At 42.6% G+C, this 19,896-nt stretch overlaps 1 protein-coding gene across 1 annotated transcript in view; it reads right to left on the reverse strand.

Annotated features, from left to right (window-relative positions):
• DOCK2 (dedicator of cytokinesis 2) overlaps positions 1 to 19,896 on the reverse strand; it is a 341,484-nt gene that overhangs the window by 34,549 nt on the left and 287,039 nt on the right. Inside the window, exons 24-28 of the mRNA XM_048488170.1 lie at positions 18,132 to 18,251; positions 14,149 to 14,238; positions 12,651 to 12,755; positions 10,664 to 10,805; positions 607 to 688 (exon numbers count right to left, since the gene is read on the reverse strand). Of these exons, the coding sequence (XP_048344127.1) occupies positions 607 to 688; positions 10,664 to 10,805; positions 12,651 to 12,755; positions 14,149 to 14,238; positions 18,132 to 18,251 (539 nt within the window). The remainder of the gene's footprint in view (positions 1 to 606; positions 689 to 10,663; positions 10,806 to 12,650; positions 12,756 to 14,148; positions 14,239 to 18,131; positions 18,252 to 19,896) is intronic.

Genomic DNA, 19,896 nt, shown 5'->3' on the forward strand with positions numbered 1-19,896 from the left:
GTCTGGGGGGGGGGGGGTAGTTTTGCAGTGGCTGGGGACTGCTTAACTGCATCACTTCCCAGGAATGGGGAGGCACAGAAAGGCAGGGAAACACAAAAAACCTTCACCCACTGCCCAAAACTCACTGTTCCAATGGGCTATGCATGCAGTTTTGCTGGCATAAGTTGCCAGCAGCAAAAGGCTAAAAGTCCTCAGGCTGAAAGTCCTCAGCAAGTCAACTGAAGTTGGATCTATGCCTGTAAACGCCCCGTCATTAGCACTAGAGCAGGCTCCTGAAAGAGGAGCACCAGCACAATGACAGCGTTCGCACCCCAAACCCACAGAGGCATGCAGCACCCTGGAGCCAGCGTTAATGCCCCTCTCGCCAGCATAGGTGGTACTTATACTATGTATGTTGGCACTGACACTGGCAAGAGGGTCACATCAACTCCACAGCTCTTCCCCCCCCCCTTTGATGCACTATAAGAATATAAGGCTTACATGGGAATCGTAACCACTCCAAATCATGGGATGTACTTCTTAGAAGACATTCAAATAACTACATTGCAGATCATACACTTATTTATGTAAATTTATATAAATACAGTTATGTGAGAAAAAACGTACTTGATAATCTGATCGGGAACCGGCTTATTTTTGAATCGAGGATGTTCTTCCAAAACTGGCTGCACTGTGAAGCACTGTATGTCTACAATTGGATATGTTAAGGCCTTTACATCACAGAACATTTGGCTACAATTTCCCCCCATCAAGTCACTCTGACTTATGGTGACCCCTGGTGGGGTTTTCAAGGCAAGAGGCATTCAGAGGTGGTTTGCCATTGCCTGGTTCCATGTCACAACCCTGGTACTCATTGGAGGTCTCCCATCCAGATACTTGCCACAGTTGACCTTGCTAAGCTTCTGAGATCCGACCAGATCAGGCTAGCCTAGACAAGTCAGGTCAGGGCTTTGCTACAATTGATTATGGGAAATATACAAAACAAAAAACCCTCAAAATATGATCCAAATTTAACATTGAGATGAGCTATCCAGCTTTCTACTGTATTTTGAGATTAACTTGTCTCTTAGCTTGAAATACCATAAGTAAATTAAAGAGATTTCACATGCCAATTAAGGAGTTTTGAACTTCTCTTCTGCTACTGATGTTAATTTAAATATGCTTGTATTTAGTTTTAAATTAACAGGCAGGCATGTAGGAAGATGAATTTAAAATAATATTCATTCATTTATTTAAATCCTTCTACCCACTTTTCTCCTACAAACAGATGCATTCTATCTTAAGCATGTTTTGATCCTCAAACCACCCTATTTTCATAGAATTGTATATGTCTGGGAAATGGCTTTTTCACATTTTACTTTCCAGTCCTGACAGGGGTGTGGGGAAGGAAACCATTATCAATCAATGCAGAGTGCCTTCCTGGTCATCTTTGTCCACGCTCCCATAAAATTGACAGTCGGGATAAAACTCTTCATCAGTTGTACAGACATTGGGAATATTTTACCATTCAACTTCCTTTTCCTCTATTCTTTTGATTGTCCAAAGAGGAAAGGGTATTTATTTTGATTGTTTCCAATTCTCTGCAGAAGCAGGGAAATATATTTTCTCAGAAGTGGCATCTGCCACATGTTGGATAGTTTGCAGTTGATCCTGATCTAATTAGTGCCTACTGTAACTGGGATGCAAGTCACAGTTTTCCAAAGGGGCAAGGCTGTAGCTCAGTGTAGAATATCTCCTTTGCATATGAAAAGTCCCAGGTTCACTCTCCATCATCACTTCAAAGGATCAGGAACACAGACAGTGTGAAATATCTCTAAGTCCCTAGAGAGTACACAGTATTGACCTGAAGAAGAAGAAGGAGAAGGAGAAGAAGGAGTAGAAGGAGGAGGAGGATTTATACCCTTCCCTCTCTCTCCTGTAGGAGACTCAAAGGGGCTTACAATCTCCTTGCCCTTCCCCCCTCACAACAAACACCCTGTGAGGTAGGTGGGGCTGAGAGAACTCTGAAGAACCGTGACTAGCCCAAGATCACCCAGCTGGTGTGTGTGGGAGTGCACAGGCTAATCTGAATTCCCCAGATAAGCCTCCACAGCTCAAGCAGCAGAGCGGGGAATCAAACCCGGTTCCTCCAGAATAGAGTACACCTGCTCTTAACCACTACGCCACTGCTGCTCCTATGCAAACCAGTATAAAGAACTAATATTCTTCTGTGCTGTCCCTTGGGGGGGTGGGGGAGTGCTTCCAGGAGCTTAAGGCATAACCTCACAAATGGAACCAGAAGTTATGAGATCCAAAACTGAGATATATTTGTGGCTGATCTGGCTCCTGGAAGATGGGGACGGGCACTGGAATACATTTTTTAAAAATAACTTAGAGCCAGGGGAAATGAAAAACTGAAATCTGTGAATCTCTTAAACATTTTTATTTGAATGAAACCTTTGAAAAATAGTGTTGCACTTACCTGTAGTTGTTTTTCAATAAGTAGTCGTCTGTACATGTACAGGCTGGCCACAGAGAAAATTCACAAGTTTCTTGAAGATTCTGCTTTTCAGAATGCTCCTTTACCCACCCCAATGGAGCTGCTGGCAGGAACTTTGCCACCTAACAGTCACATGACAGGGAGAAGGGGGTATTCTTACCTCAGTTCTCTTCCCATCATCATGGAACAATATGCCAAATTATAGCACGCGCAGTTATCAAAAATAACCTATAGCAGAGAAGGAAGGAGAAATATGTCCCTGCACAAAAGACCACTCAATGAACAACAATTACATGCATATGCAACACTGTTTTTCATCTTTGTGGTCTTACTGTGCAGTTCCACATGGGACAATAGCAAGCTTGATACAGCAGGGAGGTATATGTAAGACTGATTTATTTGATTAATGCTTGCAATACAGCCTTCACAACAGTTGCTTCTCTCTGGGAGTCCATGTCAACTGAATAATGTTTGAAGAATGTAGATGGAGATGACCAAGTGGCAGCCCTACAGATGTCTTTGATACTACATTGGAGATAAAAACAACTGATGTGGCTTGAGCTCTGGTGAAATGAGCACTATCCCTAGGGGACAGTCAGTGTTTGCTGAAGCATATGCTAGCTGAATAGCTGTTGAAACCTATTTTGACAATGTCTGAGTGGATGCTTCCTTTCCTTTGTTCATGCCCTTGAAACAAATAAAGAGATTAACGTCTTTATGAAATGGTGCAGTTCTATCAAAAAAACCTCCAATAATGTTCTGCAGACATCTAGAGAATGCAGGGCCCTGTGTGCATCAGAAGTGGAATGTGGGAACAATTCTGATAAAATGATATCGTGGAATAAATGAAAAGTGGAAACAACTTTAGGAAAGTGAGCATACTTTGTCCCCATGAAATTTAATAAAAGGGGGTGGTGGTCAGATCTGAGGGCTTGCAGATCTCCCAAGTTATGGCCACCAAAAAAGGTGTCATAGGATATACCAGAAAGGTCATAACTATTCACTGGTTCAAAAGATTTACTCACAACCTGTGTGTGCACCTTCACTTGAAGGTACAAATTAGCTACAACTTTGAGGAATCTCTTCCAATATGGGTTAGAAAAAAGAAGAGAGGACTTGATACTGATAAGGAAAACTGAGATAGCTGCCAAATAAACTTTAATGGAGGAGTTAAAGTCCAGCACCTTTGAATGATAACAAGTAATCAAATGCAAATGGGAAATCACAAACGTCAGGGTTAGCATGTTTCTGACATTGTTGTAAGTCAGTCCTGGGACAGTGCAGAAACCTCTGAGGTGGAGCTGTTTAGGTAGAGATCAGCTCTGGCAGATGCTTAGCACAGGAGGAGGCACTGAAAGAAGCTTTCCCAGCCTTGCAGGGTGTTTCCAGCTCCCAGCCAAGCACCAGCTGGGGAAACTAGACCCCTAGTTCACGAGACTCACATGCAGAGTGATGCAGTAAGTTTCTGAGGAACAAATGACAATTTAAAAGATGCAGTGCTTATTGCATAAATGCTGCTTGCTTGAAAGCAGTGTGTCTTCTAACTAGGAGTGAGAGGAGTGCCAGGTCAGCTGGCATTTGTGAATGCAACTATGCAAACCTCTCAGCAGTGCTGAGACCCATCTGACTCTGTCTGCTTGGAAACTGACTTTCAGACTGGAACTGTGAGACTTCACCCCCAGCTTGCCCCTGACTTGTGACAACTGCATTGTGGACTTCTGGCTTCTTGACTACAGACTGGTACAGGCTCTCCCTCATAGTACTGTGTTTGCAGGTGATTGCATCTGAGTGCGGATTTGAGTGCTAAAACTCAACCGCTGGGATGTCTAAGCCAGCACAGACCTTCTTCTAGTTGAAAGTTTTCAATCAAACAGCAACATTTCAGTCACCCCTTCTGACCATGTATTTATTTGAGGATAAACCAGGCTATTAAATGTAGTGATGGAATACTACATCAGTGGAGTACTACATTGTGGAATACTACATGTAGATATGATTGGTTCAATTACCATTCTTGTTGGACTTGTAGATCTCTGCTTAATGATAAACGTTTTTGATTTTTTCAGTGGATGTCCCAATACATCTTCTGGAGATGGCATAGAAGTCACTTTTCGTTCCTCAAAGTTGTAATGTTATTCTACTGATGATGCTTGATACTGATGCAAAACAAAATGCTAGGCTGTCAACATCGATCATTCAGAGTTGATGGTCTTGTTTGTCTCTCGTCTCCCGAAAGGTGGAAGTGGACAGAATCGATCTCCTATACCCATATTCCCCTTGTGCCCAAGACTGTGGGTGGATAGAATGGTACACACAGGGTCCATAAGGGCACCATGGGCTCGCTTGATGCAATCCAGACCCCTTTGAAGCACCCAACTGATCTTTCGGTCCTAGATGGTGTTAGTGTACCAGAGGGTGCCAGTTCACCAGCTTCTTGAAAAAATGATGAGTAGTAGTCTTCACCAGAAGCACCGCCAAAGAAATATCATCTGATGAATTCTGTTCTGCCACTGAAAGCATCGGGGTTTCTGGGCGGAGGTCTTCTCTTCAGTGAAAGAGAGCAGTGTTTGTCAGTGAAGAACAAGAGTGCCAAGGAGGTCTGCTTTGACTTTAAAAGGAGGAGACACTCTGTTTTCAAGTGGAAGAAACACTTTGACACTGAGAGGTAGGTGGGTCCTTTGGAAGGGAAGGAGTTTGGCATCAAGCAGTGAGTTTTGTCTAGCATTAGCCCCTTGTAGATGGGGGTGATTGACATCTAGGTAATGCCAACTGCAACTAAAATTGGTTCGTTGTCAAGCTGGGAGAACATCAACCAGGCAAACTTGGTTTCTTTTTGGTCAATTGTCTTTTCAATGGCTTGGACCTTTGCTTTTTCTTTCCTTCTTAGCAGTCAGCTCTGAAGTAGCCCTCAGAGCTTCCAAAGAAGATTTTTTGGGAAAACTGTTTCCCAGCTGGGATGGAAACTACTGATGGAGATTGTGCCCTCTTAACTCTGTCATCCAATGTTCCCAAACCATGGGGCCACTTTTAGACTACAAGTCCATTTTTGCAATGCTTTGGGGGTCAGTGGATGCACAGGCCTTACAGGTTGCCAGTATGTGGTCTTTCTTGAGGCAGAGGAGACACATAATATGAGTGTTACTCTGTACCATTTTTGCTCCACAAGTGAAACATTTTTTTCAAAGTGCTGACTTTTTGGTTTCTATAATTGCTGAAAGGAACCAACAGCAATGAGCAGAAGCACGTTCTTTCTGTGTGGCAGTAAAAAGAGAACTGAGGGAAGAACAATTCCCACCCTCCTGCTCATGTGACCATTTAGGCTGGAAAGTTCCTGCCAGTGGTTCCAAGGGGGAAGATTCTTTAAAGAATCTTAAAGAAGCTTGCCGCTGATCTGCACATGTGCAGTCCCAGTAAGACCACGAAGATGAAAGTTTTATTTAGTGCTGCTGGGAATGGAAAAGAGGGATAATCTTTTAAATTAATAATCTCAGAGAAACTGATAGTTTAGATTCATTGAAGCCAACTGAATTTATCTAATCAGTGTCTTAATGGGAATCCACTGGAATGTCATATAGGTTTTTTTCTGAGATTTTTTAAAGAAGAAGAGAAAGAGAGAATATAATGGTCAATTACACACAAGTCATCTGCTGTGCAACAGGGACAAATGTCTGTCATAGCAAGATTTCTTGTACCAATATATTTCCTCATGCCACGATTTTACTTTCTAGCCTTGCTGCAGCAAGCGAGACTGCTTATAGCACGAATTTAATTTTGCTTCACAGCAAGAGTGGAGAGATTTGCCAGTGAGCACAGCTTTTCCCTGGACCTCTTCCCTCCACCCACGGCCAACCTTCCTAGCTCCACCTTTCCGACTCCTCACACTGCCATCCATGCCTTCCGCCTTTCCCCATTCCATGCTGCTTCTCTAATGTTCATTTCAATATATCAATATGAAGAGTTGACTTTTGCAAGGCACAGCACAAGCAGGGTCCCTGATGATTGGGAGGGCTTTGTAAAACCTTTTTCCAGACAAGCTGCTTTTTAAAAACAAGCCTCTTTCCTTCGGCAGAGAGAGAGAGAGAGAGAGAGAGAAAGAGAGAGAGAGAGAGAGAGAGAAGGGAAGTGAGGGGAAAATATCAGCTGTATAGTATTGGGACTATTGAGTGTTATGAGATCTGTGCCTTTAAGAGGGGTAGAGTTAAGAGAACCAGGAAACAGGGGCTGGTTGAGACTAGCTCCAAGGGAGGACTGGGCTGCCTCCTTACATGTAAACAGAGAAACACGAGGAGGCCATACTTCAGCCTCGCCATATAGCTAAAAGGCCCGAAATAAATGTTCCATAGATGATGGGCTGGTTAGTTACTATATTTTTCAAAAGAAATATTGGCATTTTTAGGCCACATTACATGTTATAAGATGGTTATACGATCCATATCAGAGAAGTCACAACTATGCAATGTGATTTGTATGTGATTTTTTTCAGCATGAGAAATAACCCTTAAAGCCAAACTTGACATTAAGGTATCCACAGGTCCAACCTGTGGACACCAACACCATCTTTGAGAAGAATTCAGTCATTTAAAAATGTTGTGAGGGCCACAGTGCAGAGGGACCAAGAGATCATATTTCCCCTCCATGTGCCTTTTTATGGGCCAAAACAGCTGAGGGACATTCTCTAAAATGGCACTGGTGTCCAAGTTTGGACCCATAGATGCTGTAACATCTAGGTAGGCCCCCAGTTAAACTTTTAAAAGTGCTTCATATTTATGAAGGGAAAAGTACTGTCTCTTCATATATAAATCACATAAGTAAATGCATTTGATTACTACAATAGCCCTTCCAAATTGCATCCTATAGGAAAGAAAAGCCTGAGTAGATTTTAAAAAGCTGTCATATGTCCATGCAGCAGCTTTCTTTCCCACAAGCCCAGAAGAAAGGGAAGGTAAAAGGTGAATGCAGAACAATAACAGCTCGGTTCTTAAGTGCTTTTTGCCTGAGTGCTGGGACTTGAGAAATAGAAGCAAAGATTATATTTTGACAAGCTGATATAAAACATTCTTATAAAGAAAAGCGTAAGGCTTTCAAAGCTTTCTACACCCACCTTACAATGGGATCTTGACCTTTAACAATCGTGGTCCAAAAATACCATCCTTTTGAATAAACAGCACAGTGCTTCAAAAAGACAACCTATTTCATGTTCTTTTCATACAAAACTATAATAGCTAATAGATTGAAGAAAGCAAGAACATAAAGTTGCTGCAACAATCTTACAAAGTGATGGGGCGGGGAATCTGAAGCAACTGTGTTGTGTATTACACAAGCCCTAAACAGCCTGGATCTTGCATATCTCAAAGGAAGCTGTCAGTGTCACCTGTATGTTCTTCCATATTCCTTTTGGTCAGAAATAGATCAATGTCTCCTAATTTATGCAAATTGGCCTGGAACATTTTTTTTTCTATATTTGTATCAATACTAACTTCAAGGGAAGTTTTATATCACAGAATAACTTCTTTGATGTTATTTTGTCACTTGATGAAAATTTAAAGGAAAAAACCCTGCAAAGCCCATGGATCTATTTAAACTGAATTCTGCTACTATTAAATGGTGTTTGGTGAGCAACAGATTTTGTCTCTACAGGTTTATTGGCTAGGTCTAATGTTTTGAACCTTTTGTATGGTATTGAAGTTTTAATATGGAACATCCTAAGATTTCAGGACACTTCTGGAATTTCAGGAAAGAATCATGGGCACAATCACAAAATGGCTGCCACAGAGCTGGGACCAATTGCCAAATCATGATTTTGCATTGGATGGTGGCAGCTTCTACTCAATGTAGACGCAAAAATGATGCTTCTTGGGTTTGTCAGAAGTACCTCCTGCTTCCAGGGGATAGAGGAAAGCTGAGATTGGCTGTGTGGGTTGGCTCTTTGTACAGCCATGGACAAATCCCAAAGATATAAGAAAATTTAGGCATATTGTCAAAATGAGTCGACAACAGTAATACACCTATCTGGGATAAGCTCAGTGCTCTGCAAATCAGTCAGCTGATAGGTTTCTTGAGGCCTTTTTCTGTTCCATTTAAGACTCTTCAGATGGATGTCAGGAAACACACCAATGGGGGCCATGGTGTCCACAGATGCCACTTCGGAGACCAGTGATTTAAGAGATTTTACTGATATCACTACAGTTGCTTCAAATTCTGGCATAGAACATGACAATTATGTTTTAAAAATAAAGCCCCTGCAAAACAAACATACGAGTTCGCCAATACATGTGATGCATTTCAGCATAAATTTTTGAATATGAAGGAATGGAATTTTAAGATGAAACAAGCTGTTTTTTTACTTCGTAAAACAGCCCTAATGGGCTGTAGTCAGGGGCTATGTTATTTCTGTGTGACATACTATTAAATAACAGTGCACATAGGAGTATCCACATATACTGGGGAAAACACATTCAATTGTTTTATTGATTCGTTCTGCAGCACTAAACGTGATAATGAGCTGGTGCACATCATTCTCTGTGAAAGGCCTTCAGTATCAAGTACTATCATGATTTTTAACAGAGCTGTTCCATGTTCTGCTATAAGCCATAACTATTTATCATTCTGTCAAAATTTCTTCCCTCTTAGCCTGCACACAACAGACCCTGTAAAAAGTAAGTGTGAGCATAATTGCCTCAGGTGTGTGTGTCTGTATGTTATCTTACTTCTTGCCTCTTGTTAACAAGTTCTGCCGAGTTTTGTAGTAGGACAAAATAATTATTTATGTACACTGAAAGCAGCAATGTCTCCAGCATACTGCTTTCAATCTTTACAACTATTGTCTGGCTATCAGAGCTATGGAATCAGGCATAAATTGGATTGAGAAAGAACTGCATTCTGCATTATACTGTAGAGTCATTCTCAAGTACACCTTCTTCTCCCTTCTGTGGTTTGGTATAATCATAATTTACCTTATCATGTACTATATCTACTTGAAAAATTCAAGTCATGATTAAATTATATTTTGCTAGCTGCTGCAATATGTGACTAATAATGTGAGATGTGAGTAGTCCAGGCTCCACTAGAATTCAAAGGTTAGAATAAGCAAAGAAAAAAATGGCTCGGGACAGGGATCTCACCCTGAACATATCCATATCCCTTATAAAAGGAGAGAGGGATGGAGAAACAGCCAGCCAGCCCCATACCTCTGCTGGGCCCAGCACGGCCATCTGCATGCTCTACCCAGCTCTGCTAGGCTGGGAGAATCAGCTGTTCCAGGCCAGGAATCACCTATTCCATGCCAAGAATGCCTCACCAGTCTGGGATCATCTCTGCCTGGGTCAGAGTTGTCTTCCTTGGGTTGGGTATGGCTCATTCTGGGTATTGCCCTCCTCTAGTTGGGCACAGTCCTTCGACCCTGGACTGAACCATTAAAAAAATTGACACTTGTTGGCACTTTACACACACAAACATGGAGTAAGTCACAGAAAGATTACTAGTTCTTTTAGAGTTGACTTCCTGGTTTTTCCAACAGCATCTAGTGTCATCTGTGTACTATGGTGGATTCTACAAAGGGAAAGTATAATGGAAGTAGAGCGCAATACAAACCGTTTGGAGGGGGGGACTTTGCACAGGTCCCGTCCCCAAAATGAATTTGCCCCTTTTTATTTCCCTCTACCCAGGATGTTTGAAAATCACTAAACCACAGATTCTTTTGCAAAATCCCAGGTTGGAGCAGCTCCTGCTTAAACAGCCAGGGAAGAGTTGCTTTATTTCCCTCCCTTCCACTGCACCATCCACGGTCAGGGAGAATCTCCCTGCCACAGCAATACATTCATTATTGCCCTGCGTGGAAAGATAACAGTAAATGCTGGAAAGTCCAACACTTTCATACATTACGTGGTAGAAAAACCATATTTTTAACACCAAGTGCAAAATTAGACAGCCACAGCTGAGCACATCCCCTTAGCAACAGTACCTTAATAACAGTACCGTAATAATTTGCAAATCTGCATGTCTGTGTTCTATGGATTTTGATTTTATAAATATATCAAAAATATTTAATGAGTGTACCTTAAAGGAGTAACATGTGACGTGGTCTAATACATAGGGAACTGCAGTACCATACTGTGTAGACTTCACTGTTAATATAAAGTATAATTCCCTCCCCTCCTTTATAATAAATTCATATTTTAAGGATACATTGACCAGGAGAGTTTTTGAGGTCTTCTCCAGGGGGTGCAGTAGTGTTCATTTTTTCAGCATTTGGAAAATGGCTTATCAGTTGTGCTTGAAAATCTTCTCTCCGTTCATATTCCTTACCACGATATATGAACATTTTGCTCTGTGATAAAAGTTGAGATATGTTTGAGACTGAAAAATAGGCATATGTGTTGAAAGAATGTATGCTACATTATTTATAAATTTCCTGTTCATTAACAATTAAGAAATATATTTGGTTTAAGGTCCTGGTCAGCAATTAGTTTTACGGAAGAATACCAGGTGCTGCACAGCATTATTCTCTGAGTTCTCTCTATTACTTGCAGGTAAAATTGTTTGCCTCTGCACCATATTACCCTCTTCAAGATGGCAAGCAGAGGAAGTACACCCTGCATAAAGGAATCCAATGAGGGCTGACTGAATAGTCCACTAAAATCCAGTCTAGAGGTATAAAGATCATTCTGAACAAACTGTAGTGTGGAGACTATCTTCATCAGGTCTCCTTGTTGATGTCTCAAACTTTTCACCCCAAACATCTTACATCATCTGTGTATTCTGACCTTATGCCTTACAATAACCCTTCTTCTACCTAGCACCAGACAGACTTAACCCTTCCCATTTGATCTGATCTTGCTTGTGCTGCCCTCTACAAATTTGGTACCCATCTCTGATCCTTTGGATACATGATCCCTGGTTTGACTCCAGACATTCAGTACCAGCCCTGATCTTCAACATGCCTCAGAGACTGACAGAGGGCCAGTTTGAAGAGGGGTGGACAAAGGATGGAGAGAAAAAGCCAGTCCACTTGCACTTCTTTCCCTAGCACTCTGGGTTAACAGCTGGGGGCCTGTGGAACTTCTCAGCAGCTAGATTTGACCCTAGAGTTTTCAGTTGCTAATTCCTGGTTTGAATGCACATAGGAAATAAAGCAGAGGAAAATAGTCAGTGCCCATCTGGGGAACTAACAGCCCCATCCGTGGGAGGGAGGTGCAAATTCCCTTTTGGAACTGGCCCACTCCTGCACCAGCAGAAATACTTCTTCCATTGACGAAGGAGGAAAATGTGCCAGAGGAGAAGGGTTTACCAAGTGGCCGAGCACTGGGTGGGTCTGCAGCAGCCCATGCCAGTCAGGCAAAATGCTGCATCGGCCTGGTCGGGGACATTCTGGGGATGGGTTGGGCGTGGAGCTGACTGCAGTCTACCTCCAGACCCCATTCAGCTCCTGTCCAGCAGCAGAACCACCGGCTGAGATATACCTGATTTTCGTGGCAAATCTCTATTCTGCACCATAGGGGAGTGTGAGGTGAGTGCTATTTTGTTTTTGTTTTTTACTGTTTGGGCTTTCCCCACCACAGGAAAGCCTTTTGTAGCAGAGCTTTGTAGCAACTAAGTGGAGTTGAAGCTGCGCTGTCCTTACCCACCCAACAGCTCTGGATGGGGCTGCCAGAGGTTTAAGCCACTAATAGCAACCAGAATGGTACAAACATGTGAGTTTGTATATAATACTTCAAAATGAATAAACAAATGAAGTATTTATGAATGATAATTTACAAAGATGAAACTATATTAGATGTGACACGTATTGCATCTTGTTTTAATCTATTGATTTGCACTATTGTCACTCATTAGGATTATTTTAGCAATAAATCCTCTCTTAATTATAATTATTATGGAAAGTTACACACTACTCTGTTCTCAGTCTATTACTAACATCATAAGCTCTCCTAACCTTGAGAACAGCAGCAAAAAACATACGCTACATCATATTTCTTTATGAAATTGTGACATGCACTATTGTTACAAATGACGCCTCAGACAACTGCAACAGAGAAATCCTGAGTACTGTAGAACAAAATGAAGATGAATCTCTTCTTTAGAGGACAGCTCTGTTTTATTTGGCAGAGTGTTGTTTTTAGAGGTAGGTATATATAGTTATTAAAGACAAAGTACACAGTGTAGATTTGTTTACCCTTAAAAATGTAGGGAACCCTTGGCCATAATATCCAACAGCAAAGTAGTCTGGCTTAGGCCGTAGAATTTTCATTATGTTTTCATAGAATTTGGCTTGCTGTATCTGAAAGCAAAGTCACAAAACATTCACTTTAGCATCACACGACACAAACACAAATTATTTCATGAACAAAGTAGTGAAAGTTCCCAATACTTCAGGTACATAATTATTATGCATTGAATGGAGTTCTTTTAAAAAGCATCTGCATATTTTTCATGAAGAAATAAAAATGGCTACAACAGTTAACCACCATAAAAATGATGAATGAGCTAATCACTGCATTGGAAAGAAAAGTTGCAAAGGAAGTATCAGTTGTCGCAATGGCTGAAATCTAGAGCAAACCTAGAGGACTGAAATGGACTATGTATGCCCTTTGCAATCTTGGTAAAGATTTGGTCCACTGTGAGAAACAGTGGTAAACAATAAAGCTATGTAAACAGCTCAGTATGGCAGACACTGCCAACACTAGTCATAAATGTCATAGAAAGAAATTGGAAACATTCTAAAAAAATTGCAGATGCACATATAACAAGGTTCTAGAATATTTACTTTAATGTAGTTCTTGTTCAAGATAAATTGAAATAAATTTTAATTTAAGATGACATGCCTAATTTTGCTGAGAATTAAAATAATTTTCCTCTTCTCTGTGGTTTAGAACAGTGGTTCCCAAACTTTTGTCCCTCATGTACCCCTTGGTAACCCATTTCCCTAAAACTGTACCCCAATTTTAGCAAACCCATTATGCATTTTTTCCACATATCCCCAAACACTCTGGTGTGCACCCCTGGGAGTACACGTACCCCAGGTTGGGAACCACTGTTTTAGAAGCATAATAAAGGGCATTATGATTAATATATCTAAACATTTAATTTTGCATCCGTTTATTATTGAAGTCAGTACATTTGTGATATTCAGTTGGAAACCTTTCTTTCCAGCCTGATAAACTTAATTGGGCACATTTTAAAGACTTCTTTGGTTTGCTTTAAAAAAAAACAACTTACTCTGCTCCATTGCATTGATTTTTGAGAACATCATAATAATTTCACAACTAACAGTACGATTTAACTGACCAGGCATATGCTAATTTAAGAAGGCAAGAAAGCAAAAGCCCATTTTTTCTTTCTTCTGGAATGGTTTACTATTTATAAAGCCATAAGTAAAACTATACTAGGTTGCAATTTGTTTCAGTTTTCACATGCATGTCCATCACTTAACAGTTCAAACACCAATTTTTGTGGGTGCAAAAGGCATGAGAAATCAACTATTGTAGGCATAACTTTCAGGTCACCTGGCAACGCATATTCAGTTAATGGTAAATGAACACAATCTACAGGAGCATGTGAAAACATTAAACAAATGTTAACAAAATATCCTTATATTAGAATCGTATCTTTGTATCTCTGAATTCTGAGTTTATAACAGAAAGTCTACCTGACCTACAGAGCTGATTTCTTACCAGATTCTGGCTTAGAAGCTCATAGTCAAAAACTTCCATTTCATATTGCTCTGCCAGTTCTTTGCACAAGGATAATGCTTCTTCCCACATCTGCAACATGAAACATTCGTAAACATAACCAGGATGGAAGGACCATTGCTCTGGGACTGGTATCAACTCTAAACAAGGACATCTTTCCACAATTCCATCTCATACATACAATATTATAACATGTCTACTCATAAATATCATATCATAAATATTCATAGTATGGCTAGGGTGTTGCAGGGGCTAGGGTAATGCAGGGCTGCAAAGTCCATGCTATGCCTCCTTCTTCTGCCCCACTCATGGGGCTCAGGGCATGCAGGGGGAGAGCAAGTGGAGCTCCATGTGGCATGGCATCGGAAGGCCAAGGAGCTTCTGAGTTGGTGCCTAGTTGTGGCTTGGGGTCCGAGCCCACAGCATCCGTGCTGGTTTCCAGTTGTGGCCCTGGGACTGACCCTATGAGGGCTGCCTCCTCCTTCAGCTCCACTGCTTTCAGCTGGGGGTAGAGTTGTGTGCCACCATCTGGCTATTCACCTGAAGAGTCCTCCAAATCCCTGGGCTCAGTTGAGCTTGGCTGGGTTGTGCCAGCAATGGTCAGAAAAAAATGACAATCAGTCACAAAAAGGGCATTTTAAAATCTGTAGTCACATGGCTTGTTTTCCTCTAGATGGAGGATCCCTGGGGGACTACCCAGCTTTGTCCCCTTTTGTCTCTGTTTCCCTTGTTACTGGGCAATAAATGGAGACCTAAAACAGGATCAGAGGTGCACCAGGAGAAAATGGCACTCGGGGCAACACCTCCTCAAGTGCCCCCCCACCCCACTTACCTCAGCTGGCAGAGAAGGACAGTGGCAGTCCCAGGCAGCCTGGCAGGGCAGAGGAGGGTGGCAGCAGTCCCAGGCAGTCTGGTGGAATCAGGAGCCTGCTGCGGGCCCACCAGGCAGCCTTCGGTCCAGCCCTGCCAGGCCCGGCTCCACCAGGCTGCCTGGGACCGCTGTCACCCTCCTCTGCCAGCTGAAGGGGAAGTTGGGGCAGGAGCCTGCTGCAGGCCTGCTCAATGGCCACAGGAGGCTGGGGGTAAGCTGTGCCGACCCTGACAATGGCAGAGAGATTGTAGGACATGCTGAGGCCCCTGAGGACAGCACAGAAGGGCTGAGCATGGAGGAGTGGCTAAACACACTGGTGGGTGAGGAGGCCGTCCGGAGAGCAACAGCCTCCACTGCCAGCCAACAAACCGGCAGTAGCCCCACTCCTGAGTCAGGGAGCAGGGTGAAGATTAAGAGGGCTGAGAGACAGCTGGAGCAGTACTGGGAGGTAGTTCATGGAGAAGGTGCAGATTAGGCCCAGGGTCTAGGAAAAGGGAGAGGAACAGATAAAAGGAGGCTGGTGGGCCTGCAGCAGGCTCCTAGCGAGGGTGCCTCTCCACAGGAGGCATGTGGGTGCAATTTTGCGCCCCCTACATGATCTAATGGGTGGTGCCAGGGTCAATTGACCCCTCATGTCCCTCTGGCAGATATGCTCCTGAACTGGATTGTTGGAAGTGGTATGGTATACCATGGGAGTATTTAGTGGAATAATGTGGAAAATACATTTGAAAGTTGCAGTGCTCTGGGAGGTAATACCCAATGACTTTATAGTAAGGTGACTTTTCCTGATCCTGTCTAGGATGGTGTCTTCTTCCTCATTAAAGGGGGTCTTATCCTCAAAAGGAAGGTCTTTGCCTTTAGCCTTAGTGTCAGGGGGTAATGAGGAAGAACTGGCAAAGTGTGCCTCCTCAAAATAACTTCAAAGGCTACGGCTCTGCTGGCACTCTCAGCCATATGACTGGCAGAATTTAACTGCTGCCTTCCTAGTTTGGAACCATCAGCAAACAGAATCTTAAAAAGTATTTTTATCCTCTGATAAGAACTGATTACGTGTGACATATGTTTTCAAAGCAACATTTGATAATGACTCATCATTGCAGTGAAACTGGAAACTCTGAGACCTAAAGCACCCGAGTACACTTTTTGATGCCAAGTGTCTATTTTCCTCCTCTCATCCATAAAGGATGAATGGGAACCGGATTTGTAACATGAGGGAAACAGCTTCGTAACTATGAAATTAGGTATGGGGTGGTGAAAAAGGAATACAGGCCCCTGCTATTTCATTATACACAAATTCTCTATTTTTTGTGGAGGCTTGACTAGAGGAAGGTTTAAACCACATCCACTCAAAAATTTATTGGATGCCATTAATAAAAGGGAGGACTATCAGCCCTGTATCAGCACCATAAAGAACACTCATGATTAGGTCTGAGCATTTCGGATTTTACTGAACATAGTTAGTGCCCAAGGATTTAGCCATTTGAATCAATTGCTCTGAGTAGAGCTTGAGGTCCTCCATTGGAGAAACTGGAGATGGATCTTCAAAGTGTCTTCAGAGTAACTTGGAAGAGTAACTGTTGATAGGAGCTTGTTGAGGCTCCACACTGTTGTTGAAGCTTCACACTGAGGAGATGACAGCAATCCATGTTGAGAAGTGACCTCTGGTGGACATACGGGGAATTCAACTGTGGACATGTTGGCAAATCGTCTCAGGGTCAGAAAGATAGCAGCTTGCCTTGAGATGTAATTTTAACTACCTTTTTGGTCTTCTAAAGAGAGGGCTCCGATGCAGCTTATGGGCCCACAAAAGCCATGTCAGAAGATGGCCCAGATAGAATAATACAAACCGACAAATGGCAAACCTATCCTCTTTGAAGACCTATAAAAGGAGCAACCAACAAAGTGAAAGTCTTTTCCCACCGAAACCAGTTCATGCCTGGCCTTTGGAGTGAAAAGGTGTCAAGAAAGGCACATATCAGAAACATGAGTTTTGCCGAGACAGAAGAGGCATTCTTCATGCTCATTGTGGGCCGAGGTGTGGACCCTCCTGTTCCAGTTACCTAATACCGACTCGGAATAATAACACAAACACTAATTTGTGGGAAAGAAAATTGGCCACAGCCAGAGGTTTTATTGACATAGAACAGAAGAACGCAAGTGGCACAGCATGGGAGGTCTCTGGGCAGCCCGAGTGCTATTCCCCAGAGTCAACCAAATTCCTCAAGCCTGCCTGCTGGAGGAATAGACTGCAGCAACGAGGTTAGAGTGAGGCATTCCAGTTGGGCAATGTGCCCCTGTCTGGTGCCCCTTTCCAACCGCCGCTGGGGTGCAAGGCCTCTTAGCCCCCCACGGGGCATTCCAACTGCCAGCTTGCTCCACCCCTACCTCTTAAGGAGGTGTAATCACAGGGGATCTCCCCTAGCTCCCCTTTCCCAGCAGATCACACACACCCCATGCACAACCCGCAACCAGGATATGACAAAGCATGTAAGTCAACACTGACTCTTATTTAAAGGAATAGGGTGGGTAAGTTCACAGTCTAGCATCTCAAGTCCGAGTGGACATGTTGGCAAATAGTCTCAGGGTCCTGCCTGGCCCACTCCGATGACGTGCTTTTATAGGCCCTGCCTGGCCCACTCCGATGACGTGCTCTCAGTGAACGTGTCCAATTGGGACCTGGCCCTCGCACATGCATGAGCCGGGACCTGAAGCCGCTCCCTTGCCTTTACCTGGGCAAAAACCGCCCTCGACTGGTCCCACCCCCCACAATAGTAGCCACATCCCAGGTGTGGCTACACTTTGTTCTGAACCAGATCCTCTCCCCACAGTGGTGAAGAGAGAACTGAGGGAAGAGTACTATCCCCACATTCTTTCATATGACCATTTGGGTGATAAACCACCCCATTCTTGGCTCTAAAGGAGAAGAGGGAGAGCTCTCCAAGCATTCACAAACTTCTAGAAGCCTTCTGGTCAGTACTCGGCAGTCAGCCTGCACCTGCAAAGGCCCATGTAGGACTGCAATGAAGACATAATGAACTAAAGTATAGACCATAGAATGGACATGTTTAGCAGGGATTAAAAAAATAGAACTTACCTTTCCCTTGTCAAAGTATTCTATTATCTTCTCATACAAGTGTTCTTTCAGTTGTCGGTGTGTTTTTGAAGCCTGAAATTCTGTTTGCATGACTTGAGGAGTGCACTGTTCATCAGACCACTGAGAAGAAAATAAGTACAACACATGAACACAGCTACATGTTCTCTTAGAGCCTGTGTGGAGTAATGATGAAACATCAGACTTTGCCCTGAGAAGTTTGTTACAAACCTGAGTAGTAATGCATGCATTGTAAGTCAGATAGAAAGTGAACAGCCACTGTCAAGAAACTGGTTCCTTATGGAGGTTCTTGTTCAAACAATGGTTCAGGCTAAGACCTAAAAAGGTGGATGATTCTCCTTAACTGAAATTCAGCTCTTTGCAACTTCAGAGACTTTCAGTGCATCCCTACGGAGAGTTACTCCATTCTGAGCCCATTCATTTCAGTGGGTTGCATTGTTAGATAAGGAAGACTGGAAGATGAACCTAAGTGAAGATGAACCTTAGAATTTTCCAAGTCTATAGCATAGTATCATTTTCAGGTTTCTTCTTCATACCAGCTTCTTGTTGTCTGTCAAACAATATTTCACTATGAACCAAATGTACATTTTAAATGTGACAGGAGGGGCAAGGTTCTTAGGGCAGAGGTATTCATCTAGGGAAAATTGAATGGGGGGGGGGAGGATTATGTCCTTTAGTGATACACACTCCATCAGTCCCACATGATCTGCTTTTCCATTTTTAAATGTTATCATGGTATTAATATATGCATATAATATACAGTTGACCCCTGAGGGGCATTTCCAAATGTCATGTTTACATATGTCTGAAACATGAATTCCAGTTGATGGGTTAATTAGGAGGCATGTTCTGGAAGACCAGACTCAGGCAAGGAAGACCAGACTCAAGGGAGTCCTGTAAGGACTAAAAAATAAAACAAAACAATGAAATGCTGGAATGTATATGATCAGATCCAGTGCTTTGAAAAGGAGATTAAGCTGCTGTGCATGGCCCCAATATTCAAAGTGAGGCCACAGTGCAAGTCATAATGTTTCTACCCTTGAATGATTTCACTAAAGAAGCCATTGTGGAGTATTAGATTGGCAAACTAGGATCTCAAACTAGGTGAGAGACCCACATTCGAATTCTTGCTTTACCAAGAATTTTTTTTTAGATAACTTAGGGCCAATCATACACTTTCAACCTAAACTACCTCATGGAGTTGTTGTGAGGATAAAATGGAGGGGAGGAGAAAAGTGGAAGATGATTTGGGTCCCCAAACAAATAAAAAATCAAACTGAACCCCTCATGCTTTTGTTTCCTTTGGAAAGGTCCCTTGTCCTTCGCTGGCCTTTCACTTTTTCCACAGCTATTACCAGTGTCTGTGGCGGCTATAGGTTCAATTTATGAAGCTTTGTGGCAAGGAAACCCCTTCCTGCACCATTGTTTCATCAGAACTGGGTCCCCTCAGTAGCCTTGTTAAAATGCTGGGGAGATCTGGTTGAGTGTGTGTTTGGGTATGTGTCATCAAGTTGCAGCTGACTTCGATGACCTGGTAGGTTTTCAAAGTAAGGAGGTGGTTTGCTATTGCATGTTTCCACGCTATCCCCTTGGTAGTCTACATTTCAGTGTTATGACTGTTTTAGTCTTAAGCCTGTAAAGACTGAGCGTGACAACTCAGCTTCCCCACTTCTTAAGCCTGACTCTTTAAAAATATGAATCCATTTTTAACGGCAACTGCTACACTATGATATATATGATTTAATGG

Source organism: Sphaerodactylus townsendi, linkage group LG03 (assembly GCF_021028975.2).
Source record: "Sphaerodactylus townsendi isolate TG3544 linkage group LG03, MPM_Stown_v2.3, whole genome shotgun sequence".
NCBI classification, from domain to species: Eukaryota; Metazoa; Chordata; class Lepidosauria; order Squamata; family Sphaerodactylidae; genus Sphaerodactylus; species Sphaerodactylus townsendi.